The 15,253-nt window shown below is 34.6% G+C and overlaps 2 protein-coding genes across 2 annotated transcripts; one reads left to right on the top strand and one right to left on the bottom strand.

Annotated features, from left to right (window-relative positions):
- LOC107615872 (protein argonaute 5-like) lies at positions 2,642 to 5,930 on the top strand. The gene is made up of 8 exons (XM_021112577.1): positions 2,642 to 2,980; positions 3,217 to 3,297; positions 3,427 to 3,663; positions 4,406 to 4,522; positions 4,608 to 4,715; positions 4,827 to 4,898; positions 5,224 to 5,272; positions 5,360 to 5,930. Exons 1-7 carry the CDS (start codon positions 2,966 to 2,968, stop codon positions 5,260 to 5,262), a joined length of 669 nt encoding a protein of 222 aa, XP_020968236.1. The 5' UTR covers positions 2,642 to 2,965; the 3' UTR covers positions 5,263 to 5,272; positions 5,360 to 5,930.
- On the bottom strand, positions 7,114 to 8,606 carry LOC110266925. The gene is made up of 3 exons (XM_021112006.1): positions 8,423 to 8,606; positions 7,325 to 7,531; positions 7,114 to 7,233 (listed from the first exon to the last, which is right to left on the bottom strand). The coding sequence occupies exons 1-3, from the start codon at positions 8,585 to 8,587 to the stop codon at positions 7,114 to 7,116; spliced, it is 492 nt and encodes a 163-aa protein (XP_020967665.1). The 5' UTR covers positions 8,588 to 8,606.

Genomic DNA, 15,253 nt, shown 5'->3' with positions numbered 1-15,253 from the left:
CGGCCCTACTAAGAACTCCCCAGTTCTTACCCCTTCTCTCTCCCTTCCCCCTTCAGATGGAAGCGTGAGTACCCTTCCGTAATTCACTGACGATCGTTCGCAAAGAGGATTCCACTCTAGGTAGTCTTCTGAGTCTAGGGTGAATCTCGTTCTCTATTTATATGTATATACTGTGAGACTAGCCAACGTCTGCACCCCGTTTGTACGTGAACCTTAACCTAAGTCCTCCGTACGATGTTGCTGTTATGTGGCCACTCGATGAAGTACTTGAGAGACGCTCTTTGATGACATATGATCGTGCAGAGGATTAGTAGACGACCTTCCACCTTTTGATGACGATCCACCTGACTTGAGTTTTGACGACCTAGAACGTACTTTCCCTCGCTTTAGTAGTTTAGAGGGACTAGGTGAGTATAGGGTCTAGGCTAGCCTAGGTGCCAGCTTAGGGACTTCTTGAACAGGTCAGGACCTGGGATATTGTATGTATATATATGTATATAGTTATTATTTAGCTATATCTAGGGGTGTTCTAACTAAAGATCTTTACTCTAATAAAGGCTGAATCACCGAATGTTGTCAACTGCTTGTGATGTATTTATGTGTGGTTGTTTATAACTGTATTATCTGTTATCATTTATGACTTGATTATTAATGATTCTGTTTATTAATCCAAACGTTTTTAGAAAAAAAAAGTACCTCGTAAAATAACTACGCTTTTAACAACGAATCAGGCTCACATAATAAATAATAGATAATAATTAGGAAGACAAGTTAGTAACGCTCAGTTTCTAGTATGATCATGACGTACCAGAAATTGGGTCGTTAGATTCTCTCTCTCTTTAGGATTAGGATTTAGAACTTCTCTCTTTAGGAGTAACTCTCGATCCCAGGTTTTAATATTCCTTTACTTTAAATTTCCCTTTTTCTTTTATTCATTACTTCAGTTGATTGTTTACTTTTATAATTTAATTTATGAATACTCCCATGTTACAGATTTCTATTTTGAATTTATGTTATTTGAGGTATATCAGTTTAATATTGCTTTCTTTTATTTATGTTATTGTCATTCCCAATCTGAAGATATTTTTATTCCGGTAGATTTATTTTTCTCCTTTTTGGTCTTGGTTAAGAATTCAGTAACTCAGGAGTTATCAACCTCAAACGTGCTTGACAATTGTTATCTTGGTTAATTTGAGTTTCAATAATTCCAATCTTTTCTTAGGAAATAATTAGGATTCGAGGATCAAACCAATTAATCCCTTGACCTTCCTTTATCTTAGTAAAGGTTAACAAAGTGGAATTAAGATTCAATTCTCATCATCATTGATAAGGATAACTAGGATAGGACCTCCAATTTCTCATACCTTGCCAAAAGTTTATTTACAGTTATTTATTTATTTTACTTGCCATTTAAATTGCTTGTTCTTCATTTACTTTATTTGCTAATTAGATTATTCCCTCCTCATTCTCAAACCCCCAATTTACAATCTCCATAACCAATAATAAGAACATACTTCCCTGCAGTTCCTTGAGAAGACGACCCGAGGTTTGAATACTTCGGTTATCAATTTATTTAGGGGTTTGTTACTTGTGACAACCAAAACGTTTGTAAGAAAGGTTGATTGCTTGATTTAGTAACTATACTTGCAACGAGTATTTATTATAACTTCTAAACCATCAATCTTCCGCCCTTTCAAGTAACCCTGGGGGCTTTTTATGGTTGCTACTTTCTTATAAGCACCAGTTTTTAGCTCTCAATTATTTCTTTTTAAATTTTTTTAAAACTGAAAGACTGTTGAAATTTGATTAACTTGTTTTGATTGAAAGAAAAAATTTGGAGTTTCATGTTTAAATAGGCTAAATATATCATATAGTTAAATTTGTTAATTGCTTATTCAGTTATTCTATGACCTTTATGTGGCCAAATATATCAGATAGTTAAATTTTGCCAATTTTATTGTGCAGAGAATGATAGAAAGAAAAGTGGGGTGGAATTGGAGTTATTTCAAATTGGGGGAGGAACGGGTGAAGATTTATTTTGGGGAAGCAATTAAGCAAAGCAAGAATGGTAGCTTTTCTCTGTAAATATTTTATCACCGAAGGTAATGGGGGGTGAAGAGTAGAATCTCTTTTTCGGGGGGAAGCTTTTTCTTTTGGAAAAATCAAGGCCGTTATATATGCATTGATATATGGGGAAGAAAAACTATCCTAAGGTCTTTGTATAGTTTTTATATTTAGCAGATGTTATTATGGATTACTATTATTATTGTTATTGTTATTGTTGTCTCATCTATCCCCCCCTGCATTTTACTAATCTCATTTAATGTATGTCTAATATGTAGGAACCAAGTTCTATGGCTCCTGTGATTCAAATTATAGTTAAAATCTGGACAAAAATAACCTTTTAATAAAGCATCTATTATGGTAGAAACAATGACATAAAGGTAATTATTAGAGTTTAATTCAAATATAGAATAAAATATGTAACAAAGCTTATTCTTATGTTTTAAATATGTATATGATTAAATTTATCATGCAAGAATATATAATAAAAGAATAATTTTCATAATTTGATTAGAAGTATAATTTTTGTTTTTATTTTTATTCTAAGGACACTTTAGTATACGGAAACAATAAGTATGGTTCCATTTATGGTCAACAGTAGTAAAGAAAAAGCAGAGAAGATGGGTTCTTGCAAATGATCAACATTCTGCCACTCATTTTTTGACCCCATTATTCTTCTTTGTTGATATGCCTCTCTCTTGTTCTTATCAAACTCAGATTTCATTTCACCATAGCATTCTTTCTATCATAGCCCTTGCCTCTTGCTATAGATTTCAAATAATCAGAGTGTTACAGTGCACAGAGATTTAGAGCAAACTGAAACAATGACGAATCCTTCAGTCTTGTCTAACATCTGAGCTTGGCCTTTGCGCCCAAAATATTGAACAACATCACTGCAAACATGGCTCATCAACAGGTACATTTTAAATTTAATAACCCATTAGCTTGTTCTTGTTTTTGGAACTATCCTCATGAATTATCTATGTATTTTTTCTATTATATTGTAATGATTCTGAGGATGTGGGTCTACAATTTTATTTATTTGATATGCATTGATGAGATTCGTTTTCATTATCCATTGTCTGCTACCAAAAATGGACATTAATTATTTCTCTGAACACAATTGATTTGATTTTGATGTTTGTATTGTAGGATATTGAGGGGTGGCCATTGGGGTTATTGCAACCACTGAATAATGCAAGGGTTACTGAGTTGGCCAGAAGTGGTAACATGGTAAAATGACAAAAGAAGAAAAGGAAAAAAAAAGGAAAAAGAAATTATTATCATGTTCACTGCTGCTTTTTGTTTAGTTTATGTTTGTTCTAGGATTTGGCTTTTAATACTTGCAGAATTATTATGCAGAGTGCTGTTTCTAGGCTGAATAGAGGTCTTGCTGCAAATGAGGATGATCTGAGAAAGGCGGATGCTGTGGCTAAGGAACTCAAAGCTGTCGGAGGACTAGTTGATCTCTCGGCTGACCTCGATAAATTGCAAGGAAGATGGAGACTGATATATAGCAGTGCATTCTCATCTCGTACTCTAGGCGGTAGCCAGTCTGGACCTCCCACCGGAAGACTCCTTCCTATAACTCTTGGACAGGTCTGTTTCTGAACACGTATCATCATGATATAACTGTAAATTGCTTTAGCCTGGTGGCATGAAATATATTTGAAAATGATTCATAATTGTTGAGCAAGTTGCAGATTCTTATAGAAGTCTATTGTTTAGAGATATAAAATTGTTTTGTGTTCTTTTACCTATAGTTCTTGACATAGAATTAGAGCCGCTACAAGTCTTGAAATAGAAAAATTGACTTATTAGACTAATTTTAATGTTTGATGGTGATACATTTCGGGGGACTGAAAGCAGTAGGTGAAAGTGTGAAGAAACCGTTACTGTATTATAACAACAACTTGATTGGGACAATCACTCTGTTTAGAGGAGTGAAGGTTGAAGTAACACACAGAGAAAGTGTAAGAAGGAAATATCGCGTTTCAGGATTGACTTCTTAACCAACAAGAGAACTTGTATATGTTATTTCTCTTTCTAGTATGAAGCTATGATAAAATGATTTCGTAGTTGATGACTTAATATGAAGATGTGCTTCTTTTAGGTTCCCTGTTGATGAGAACTCAACTATGAAGTCAGTGGTTGAATACTTTCAAGAGATGTATGGTTTCACTATTCAATACACTCACCTTCCTTGCCTTCAAGTAGGAAACCAAAATAAGGCAAACTACTTACCCATGGAGGTAGGGGAAGTTATTTCATAGTGAAGCAACCTCTCTTGTTTTTAATAATGATTCTTTTGTCTATTCTTACATGGATTTTGGCTTCTCAGGCCTGTAAGATTGTGGAGGGGCAAAGGTATACAAAAAGATTGAATGAGAAGCAAATTACTGCACTGCTCAAAGTTACTTGCCAGAGACCCCGCGATCGCAAAAACGACATCTTACGGGTATTTAAAACCAAAACTTCATAACAAAAAACACAATGTTCTTCTATTCATGCATCTGTTGTTTTTTCTTTGGTAATCCATGCAGACAGTGCAACATAATTCTTATAATAAAGATCCTTATGCAAAGGAATTTGGTCTTAAAATCAGTGAAAAGCTAGCTTCTGTTGAAGCACGAATTCTTCCAGCCCCTTGGGTAATGTGTTTCTCCATCTATTTATCTGGTTTGTGTTGCATGTAGCATTCTGAAAATGTAATATATCTTTTTCCCCACTATTCATTAATTTGTAGCACTTATGAACTGCAGCTTAAATACCATGAAAGTGGGAAAGAAAAGAACTGTTTACCCCAAGTTGGTCAGTGGAACATGATGAACAAGGTAGTGTGCTCCGGCATTACAATTATCCGTCATGATTTAGTGATTTTGCCTCGAAATAGTATCTTTCAATTACTAATCATGTTCTAGATACACTAGAAAATGAAGGAGTCTTGTAGTATAGATATAACCATAATAATTTATCCTCTCGAAATAGTATAGACATGTCTTGTAGTATAGATATTCAATTACTAATCATGTTCTAGATACACTAGATATAACATTTTCTATATTCTGTGTTGGTTGTTCTGTAAATTTTAAACAAGCACAATTTTGAAATTCAAGTTTTCTATTGAAATCCTTTTAAATAATTTTTTGATTGGTGCAGGCATATGAATCTTTAATAAAAGCTTTCTCTGAAGTCTGAACATAACAAGGTAATATTTATACCAACTAATTTTATTTTTTCTTTTAAATAAAAAAGTGTTTTCCTTTTTCTTTTTCTAACAATTTATCTCGTTCAGTTTGGCAATCTTCCATATGGATTCCAAGCAAATACCTGGCTTGTCCCTCCATTTATTGCCGAGTCACCTTCAAACTTTCCTGCCCTTCCTGCTCAGGATGAAAGCTGGGGTTGTAATGGTGGTGGCCAAGATAGAAATGGTGAATATGAGCTTAGACAATGGGCTTCAGATTTTGCAGTATTGGCTTCTCTTCCATGCAAAACTGAAGAGGAGCGAGTGGTCCGAGATAGAAAAGCTTTCCTGAAAGCTGGGGTGGTAATGGTGGTGGCCAAGGTAGAAATGGTGAATATGAGCTTAGACAATGGGCTTTAGATTTTGTAGTATTGGCTTCTCTTTCCTGCAAAACTGAAGAGGAGAGAGTGGTCAGAGATAGAAAAGCTTTCCTACTGCACAGTCGATTTGTTGATATCTTGATATTCATGGCCATCAAGGCAATTAAGCATGTCATGAAATCCAATATAAAGAATGAATCAAATTCTCCAAGTTCAATTCTGCATGAAGAGCGCATAGGAGACTTGTCAGGTGTTGTCAAATGCGATATTCGCAATGGAAATAGGGTTTAAGTGTTATAAGTATTTTTTTTCTCATTTTATTTGCATCACGAAGCAAACTTGTATAATGATTATTGATTAATGAAAGAGTTTATAAAAATTTTATTTTGTGAATTTAATGAAATATTTTATGTTGTAGTAATTAATTTTAGTATATTTCTATTGTGTAAAATATAAAATAAAAAATAATATAATATAACTAAAAAAATATTACTAAAAATCTTTTGTAACATTTTTTAAGTGTTACAAAAAATATTTACGGTAATATTTTTCTAAGTGTTACAAAAAATATCTATGGTAACATTTTTCTAAATGTTACATAAAATGTCTATTGTAATATTTTTTAAGTGTTACAAAAAATATCTATGGTAACATTTTTTTAAGTGTTATAAAAACTATCTACTGTAACATTTCTCAAAGTGTTACCAAGAAATATCTATTGAAACATTTCTCAAAATATTACTATAGAATAGCTTTTGTAACATTTTTACTAAATGTTATTAAATCTTTTGAAAAATGTTAGCAAAACTCTTTAGTAACATAGGGTATATTTAACATTTGTTAAAATGTTACTAATATACATAGGTAACATTTTAATATGATTTGGTAACATTTTTTAAATGTTAGTAAAAATCAATTATGTAGTAGTGTAATTAGCTTCTTGAAGTTGCCTCTCTAAATCTGTAACATGCTGTTGCGATGCACTGCTAGAACCTCCACATATTGCCCCTCCAAAGATGCACTTTGACTTACCAAAACCACTGGGACATGCAGCATTACTAAAGCCACGTACTCGCTTACCATTTTCAGGACCGCAAACTTTTCCAATTGCATCATCCGGATGAGCCAAGACTTTTGAATGAATACCTTCAGTGGCAGCACGCTCTTGATCTTCAGACAAATGCTCTACTATTTTTTCCTACAAACAAATGCACATCGCATTGGAGTAGAGTATTGACATAATCAAGGCATATAAAAAAATATACAGCCATATAAACAAAATTTGAGACACTCACAGCTAATCGTTGTCCTTCCCCGCTTACATAACTCCCATATTTCTTTAGCAAAGTTGATACAATAACCTCACTTCGACATACAGGCCTTCCTAATTTTTTCTCCTAATACAATAAATAGAATATTAAAAGTAATCACAAATTTAATTAAAACCGCTAATTTTATAGGAATAGTATAACAGTACTAGACTCAATAACAAAAAAAAAAAAATAATACCATCTGAGTTGCTCTTCTAGCATTGCTTTTACTTCCACCGGCATGTGAAACTATAAACTTCTCACGATTTCTGGCGTTTTGCAAACATTGTTTCTATATTTTCAAGAACAAGAAACTAGTAAATAAATGTTACCAGATATCCATAATAAATATTCAATAAAAAAAGCATAGATTAATTATTTACCTTTGTTTTAGGATCTATATAATGATCCACAAAAGCAGTCCATTCAACAGGCGGTATGTCTGAGGGATTCGCAGCCAGAATTTCTACCTTTCTTTTGTTAGGAAAGAAGTATTCTCCTCGTAAATTATACTTATGGGCCTTCCATCTATCACCTAAGGTCCTCAGAGCCCATTTGACGCCAGCAGCATAATCAAACTCAAAATTTTCCTTGAAATATTTTATAGAGGAGATCTATTATTAAAAAAAATATGCGATTTGATAACCATACTGCAGATTATATCTTAGAAAGATAATATTTAAAAAAAAAGACTTTTTAAAGCTAATCCTAACCCGTGCTTATTGTAGTTTATCCACTTCTGAAACATTCATAACAGTGTACTATAACACAATGTTGTGTCAGATAGCTGTCTAGCCCCAACGGCAGATATTTGAAAAGAAAAAAGATTGAGAAAATGGATGATGCATAACAAAGGCCTACTTATAAGTTTTTATAATGAACATTCTTACTGTAATGTGATCATAAACATGTGTGAACAAAAAAAAAGAAAGGAATCCAATATACAAGCCTAGATGCAAGAGAACTCACCACCTCAAATACATAGCCCCTTTTGAATTCTGCTAGGGTAGAGCTAAAGTTTTTCTGATTGTAATTTTGTCAGTTTTCATTAAACTGAGACAACTATATATCTTAACAAAATTTTTCTCTTAAGTATTTCGAATTCCAAATATTAATTTCAAAACATTCATGAAATTAGCAATTGGAACGGGAAAAGAAATCTAGGAAGTGTATCCTAACTCCTAAGAATGAAATGCAACTAACTTGACAATATTGATAGCAATAGCATATAACCTGCAGCAGTACCTGTTTAATACCTAATCAATTCATAAAACATAGAGCAATGGCATCCTGTTATAGCTCACTTAAAGTACCTCCAAATGAATCTATCTACACCAAGATTTCAGCTCTTACACAATTTCTTTTTAACAAGAAATAACAATAATAAACAGAAAATGCAAACCTAAATAGAGGCAAGCTAGGAGCTAAATTAGGATAACAATAAATTAATAAAAATGCACATCAAAGTAAAATAGACTTACTTCAATAAGTTTCCACTGTCTTTTTGTGTTATCTTCTGGCATTTTATCCCAACTTTTGATTGATATGGGACAAAATATAATTCGACGAGCTACTTGACCAAGAAATCTCACAAACAGGTTCGAGCTGTTATCTCGACCTTGTCCATCTGCAGCCAACTCTATCATAACTTTTTCACTTTTTTTCAAGGCCCAAACTCAAATCGCTGTCATCTTGCAAGTGATGATTTCTCCCGTAGAGGTGTCTGAATTAATGGAAGAATGTCAAGTCAAATTAAACCAAAATTAAAAAAAGAAAAACAAAATGGCATAAATGACAAACTTAAATTTATCAAATTAATTGCACACATATATATTCACTAAATAATCTAAATTGCATACTACTCTAATCTAAATTGCATACACATATCGGTACCAAATTAAATATAGTATTAGACAATAAAAATACGGTGGGTTGGTAAGAAATTGTCTCTAGAATCCAAATTAAAGAAACTAAAATTCGTATTAAAATAAAAAAATACTAATAATTTCTAAAAAAATGATAAGAATTTAATAAAGCCACATCGTGATTCATTTTCTAAAATTAGATTTTTATTTTTCTTAATATTTTATTTTATTTTGTCTTTGATTAAAATAATCAAAGGTGACTATTGGTATTTTTTTTTCTTTCTTTGATCACGGACAATTGATAAAGTTATAAATGACAAATTATAATAATTAATCAACCATAACAATAAAAATCAGGGACTTATTTAAGTCCAAATTCAAGGGATTTTTTATTTTAATAAATAAAATAAATATAATATTTACCAAAATAACTTTTTTTAGAGAATTTACTGATTTAAATTCCCTTACCATATATCGTTTACAGTGTAAACGAGATGACAATGCATGTATCTTGTTTACACTGTGAACGAGATATGACACATCAGCGTGACACGTGTATATCTCGTTTATAGTGTAAACGAGATATACGCATTATCATCTCGTTTACACTGTAAACGAGATACGGTCCGTGCGCGCCTATATATAGAAGTCGTTTACAGCCGACTTCCGGGCCCTAGTTTGACTTTGTCAACATCTTTCTCCCATTTTTTAACCCTTTCTGACTATACCTTTGACCCAAACAGTGATGGCACGCCAGGTGGAGAATGACGAGGACATAAACAGGTTGAATGAGATGACACATTACGCTGGGGCGGCCGACTTCGAGGTTAGTTTCGTTATAGTTGTTAAATTTAATGATGTTGTCATTGTTAGGGTAGTCATGAAGATCTGAAACGTTGGTAAATGAGTTAGGAGTTAGGTCTGTATTGTTAATTTAGAACTCTATCCGCTTGTGCTAGGTTGGTATGACATAAATATTATTAGTTTGGAACTCTGTTATTCCTGTACTATGTTGTTAGTATTTATAAATTTAATGCCATTATAGTATAATACTATTTACATTAATAAATTTTGATATTTTTATTTTATTAGAAATTTCAGACTTTGTTTTTGTTAAAAAATAATCTATAAGTTATTAATGATTTTATATAATTTAAATATTATTTTTGGTTATCATTTTTCAGAGGCCTCGCCTCCTACTGCCCTGGTGAGTGAGCCATACTTTACCTCCACGAGACGCCATCGTCCCGTATCTAACTAAGGTCGGATTCGGCGATACCGTGCCTCTCAGGGATTTTACTTTTGATAATTTCCTGATTTCGGCACTGGTGGAGCGATAGCGTCCAGAGACGGACACGTTTTATCTCCCGTGGGGTGAGGTCACTATCACCCTGCAGGATGTGGTGTACCTGAAAGAGCGAAACTCTTGCGCGATCTAGAGTTTTCGCAAATAAATTCGCGTTGTAAGTATAGCTTCTAGACCGACAAGAATTCCTTTCTTACAAACGTTTTGTTTGTCACTTAAGCAAACCCAATAAAATTGATAACCGAGTATTTAAACCTCGAGTCGTCTTCTCAAGGAATTGCAGGGAGGTATGACTTATTATTAGCTATGGAAAAGGTAGAATTTGGGTTTTGAAAGGTTTGAACAAGGAAAATAAATTGCAGGAATTAATAAATTAATATCTAATAAAGCTCTTGGCAAGGTATGAAAATTTGAAAGTCATATCCTAGTTATCCTTATCGATGGTGATGAGAATTGAGTTTTAATCCCACTTAGTTAACCTTTACTAAAGTAGAGGAAAGTCAAGTGGACTAATTAGTTAGATCCTCAAGTCCTAGTCAATTCCTAAGAAAGGACCAGAGTTAGTGGAATTCAATTCAATTAGCAAAAATAACAATTATCAATCACGATGAGTTTGATAACTCAAGAGTCTCCAATTAATCAACCAAAGCCAAAAGGGAAAAATCTAAATTATTTATATAAATAAAGGAAAGCAATCATAATTTTAAAATACCTCAAATTATATTAAATAGAAAATCCTAACATGAAGGGTTCATAAGCCAATTTGGCAACATAAATAATTAAACAGAGAGATAGACAAATCAAAGCACTAGAATAAATAAAAGTAAAAGATAAATCAAATTAAAGGAACATTGAACCTGTAATGAAGACAAGCAGTCCTAAAATTGAGAGAAATCCTAATCCTAATCCTAAGAGAGAGGAGAGAACCTCTCTCTCTAAAAACTACATCTAAATTATGAAAAGTGAATAATGGAAGACCTCCCAATGAATGGATGCATTCCCCCACTTTATAACCTCTAATCTGTGTTTTCTGGACTTGGATCTGGGCCAAAAGGGTTTCAAAAATCGCTGGGGGCATTTTCTGCAGTTTCTGCATGTGGCGTCTGTCACGCGTCCACGTGGGTCATGCGGTCGCATCATCTGGGAGTTTTCCTTGTCACGCGTTCGCTTTGGTCACGCGTACGCGTCATTTGCGTTCTGCTCAAGGCACGTGTCTGTGTCAGTCACGCGTTCGCGTCGCTGCCTTTTCGCGCTAGGCACGCGGCCGCGTCGTCCATGCGTTCGCGTCGCTGCCCTTTTCTTCAAAACTCCATTTTTGTGCTTTTCTTCCATTTTTGTATGTTTCCTTTCTGTCCTCTAAGCCATTCCTGCCTTAGGAGATCTGAAAATACTTAACACACATATCACGGCATCGAATGGTAATAAAGGGTAATTAAAATTAATATTTTTAAAGCATAGGAAACATGTTTTTCACATATATCACATAATAAGGAAGGGAATGTAAAATCATGCAATTTACTTGAATAAGTGGGTGAAGGATTGAATAAATCACTTAAATTGAGCACAAAATACATCATAAAATATGGGTTTATCAACCTCCCCACACTTAAACAATAGCATGTCCGCATACTAAATCCAAGAGAAAGGGTAAAGTTAGAATGGTGGAATCTCATGCAATGCATTCTATTCTAAATGCAAACTACCTAAATGAGTCATGCAATTCTAGTTATTATTCACTTGTATATAAAGCTTACATGTGGTTAAATTAATTCATATCCTCAAGGAATCATATATGCATAGCCAAACCTTAGATAATGTTAAAGCACTTTCACAACTGAGATGGGTAAAAGTATTTCACAAACTTGCAAGACAATTAACAATTAAGCAGAGATATATAGTGATGAGCTATTGAACCCTCACTGGATTTTGTGTTTACTCTCTAGTCACTCAGTGTTTATTGGGTTAATCACTCTATTCTTTTTCTATCCTTGCTTTCTAAAACTTTGTTCTTCATCTAACCAATCAACAACTATGGAATACAGACATACAAAAATCATGAGGTCTTTTTCAAGGTTGTAATGGGGCCAAGGTAAAGGTAAGGGTATATGTATAAGACTAAGTGAGCTAACAAAGTGAATGCTTGATTAGTCTAAGATCTCACCTAACATATATACTTTATATAAGTTAAAGTTCCTTTATCTATTGACCCAAATTTTCCCACTTTGTGTTGCAAGCTCATGCATTAAATTTAATTTTGAAATTTTGTCCCATGTGCATTGATTCTTTTTTTTTTATTTTGCACTTGGGGAATTTTTGTATCCCTTTATTTGAGTACTGAAAATATAAAATTATTATTATTATTATTATTTTAATCTATGCACATGGTAATTTAGTTATTTTGATTTCACATGAGCAAGCTTCCCAAATTTCTGAAATAACTTATTCATTTTAAATCCCTACTTTGTTTTTATCATCCCATGTTCCCATAAAATTCCCCACACTTAAATTGTACACAATATCTATCTTAAGCTAACCAAGGATTCAACTTGGAATTTTTATTTTGTTTTTCTGCTTAAGGCTAGTAATGTGGTTATAGAACAAGAGGGGATTAAAAAGCTTAAGGGGGCTAACAAGGGTGATGTAAAAGGTGGGCTAAATTGGGATAAGTGAGGAAAAATTTAAATGATGGCCTCAATCATCTCTTGGTATGTATCTATATTCTATATTGGATATATAGATTAAAACAATGAAAAGAACATCAGAATGAAAAAGAAGGGCAAAACACACAGGAATGAAATTTATGGTTTGAATGCAACCATACAATTAAGCTCAAAACTCACAGGCTGTGTGTTCTCCAGCTCAAAAACCATATATCAGTTATGTATGTCATGCAAGTAGAAATCAAGAGTTCCCATTATTCTCAATGTAAATATTGGGGTGGCTTTTAAAATCTTAGTGTTTCTCCTTGATGAAATGTTGTTAACTAACTAACATGTAATGCTATATATACAAGGTGTGTGGATTGTTTTAATTTACTAAAGTTTCTAGTTTACTCCTTTTTATTTTTAATTAAATCAAACTATTATATGCTAAAAGGGTAAACTATACTAATGAATCCACATATTCTATAACTAATAAGTTTAGAATTGCAAACTAAAATAAATGTCTAAGATATAAACTAAAGTGCAAAATGCGGAAATAAAGTAAAAATACAGCAAAAGAACAATGTGTAAGTATTAAAAAATAAAAATAAAAATAAAAATACAGAAAAATAAACAAAAATAAGATAGAAGAGTCTGTAGTGGTTCACCAAAAAGATAAGCCAGAGATGGCTACCTCCCCACACTTAAAATATAGCATTGTTCTCGATGCTCACTCAAGCTGGGTGTGAAGAAGTGTCATCACCGGAAGGATGGGCTGCTGGTGTCTCTGTGGTGGTCTGAGGGTCTGCAGGCTGGATAAGTGTAGGAGGATCAGTCTGCTGCAGTGGAGGCTCTGACTGTAGAGGGATCTCCGGATTTGCGGCATGTAGCTAGTGGTGCTCCTCATGATGTGGCGCAGCCTGCTCTGGTCATGCCTGCTCAGCCTAGGCATGTGTCTCCTCTTCATGATCGCTTGCCTCCGCCTCAGATGTATCAGAAGGGGTGTCAGGCTCAAAGGGGATGTCGCTGCCGGATCGGATCATCAACTTAAGGTGCTCATAGCGCCGCTTGTTGCGACGCTCCATACGATCCAGGCGGGCGAAGAGTCGATGCACCAGATGATAAATGGGCTCAGGAGCAGGTGGATGTGCAGTGGATGAGGCTGGTGCAGTAGTGGAGGCAGATGGGGCAGCTAAAGATGTGGCTGCCTCACCAGGAGTGGTGAGGAATGGGGGTCTGTAGCCTAAAGCCTAAAACTTCCTGCTGTGAGGAATTATCTTCTTGTAGTCTGCAGCAGTCGGCTTCGCATCAGCCAGCTCCCAAGGCACATCAGCTCGACGGCCTAGCTGGGTGATCAGATAAGGGAAAGGGAGAGTGCCTCTGACATGGACCCTGGCCATGTAATGCCTGATGAAACGTGGAAGATACAGGTCCTTACCCTCCATCACACACCAGATGAGGGTGATCATAGCAGCGGTCAGCTCTATCTCATGAGTGCTCGGCATCACATAGTTGCTCAGAATCTGGTGCCAGAGCCGAGCCTCATCATTCAGATATATCAGCTTGATTCCCTTAGGCATCACTGTGTTCTTACCCATGACCCATGAGACAGTAGGATCAAGGGCTATTTTCTACTTGACAGCATCCCAGTTAAATCTCATAAATCTCATATCCTCTTCAGCCTTTTGGTAATCGTCAGGTTGATCTGACTTAGGCTGAAGGTGGAGGATGTCCTCAATAGCTTCCTCAGTGACCAAAATCTATTTCCCTCTGAGGTGCACCACATCTAGGGAAGTCTTGAAATAGTTACAGTAAAATTCTCTGACCCAGGAAGCATTGACCTCTGTCAAGTTTCTTTCCAAGAAGAACCAACCTCTCTGTTTTATCTGTTCGGAGGTGTACTGCTGTAGTTCTTCTGAAATTTTAAGAGTTCTTTCCAGGTACAGGTTCCTGGAAGTGGCAAACACGGGATACTTTAGCTCACAGTATCTGTTTGCAAATTTAACTGGATCTGTGGCAGTGAGGAGCTGGTCAGCCTTCTCCTGCGGGGTAAAGTGCTTTTCCTGCCAGGAGTCATCATGCAAAATGTCCAGGATGGTCATAGAGGATTCGCCTCTTTTCCTTTTGCCAGTGGTTGCTTTGCCTTTTCCTTTGCGCTGAGGGTCAGACATCCTGAAAAGCAGAAATTCCAGGATATAATTGAGGAACAAAAGCAGGAAAACAAGTAGGCAGATAGAATAATAGCAATATAAGCACATAGTGGCAAAAGAGCAGTAGAATTATAAAATGAGTTAAATATATGTGCATTATGGACTGTATTTGAGTTAAAAATCTGAGATGAAAAATCACAATCCAAAATATATTATAAGTAGAATACATGTTAATTAGAAAAAACAATAATCATGCCTTGAGTTAGAAAGTTAAAGTAGTTAGTTAAAAAGCAAAAAGAGAAGTTAGAAAGTTAAAAGTGGGTAATAGGTGAAAAGGAAGTTAGAAAGT

This window comes from Arachis ipaensis, chromosome B09, assembly GCF_000816755.2.
Source record: "Arachis ipaensis cultivar K30076 chromosome B09, Araip1.1, whole genome shotgun sequence".
Lineage (NCBI taxonomy): Eukaryota > Viridiplantae > Streptophyta > Magnoliopsida > Fabales > Fabaceae > Arachis > Arachis ipaensis.
The sequence above is the reverse complement of the archived record's forward strand: the minus strand, read 5'-3'. Positions and strand labels throughout refer to the sequence as shown.

Bases quoted from the DNA above. Each gene is read 5' to 3' on its own strand.
- LOC107615872 (XM_021112577.1), top strand. The intron at 3,664-4,405 runs GTCTGTTTCTGA...TTGGCTTCTCAG, and splicing joins TTCCTATAACTCTTGGACAG to GCCTGTAAGATTGTGGAGGG. The intron at 4,899-5,223 runs GTAGTGTGCTCC...TGATTGGTGCAG, and splicing joins AGTGGAACATGATGAACAAG to GCATATGAATCTTTAATAAA.
- LOC110266925 (XM_021112006.1), bottom strand. From the start codon at position 8,587: ATGATAGAGTTGGCTGCAGATGGACAAGGTCGAGATAACAGCTCGAAC. The intron at 7,532-8,422 runs GTAAGTCTATTT...AAATATTTCAAG, and splicing joins GACAGTGGAAACTTATTGAA to GAAAATTTTGAGTTTGATTA. The intron at 7,234-7,324 runs GTAAATAATTAA...TTGAAAATATAG, and splicing joins ATATAGATCCTAAAACAAAG to AAACAATGTTTGCAAAACGC.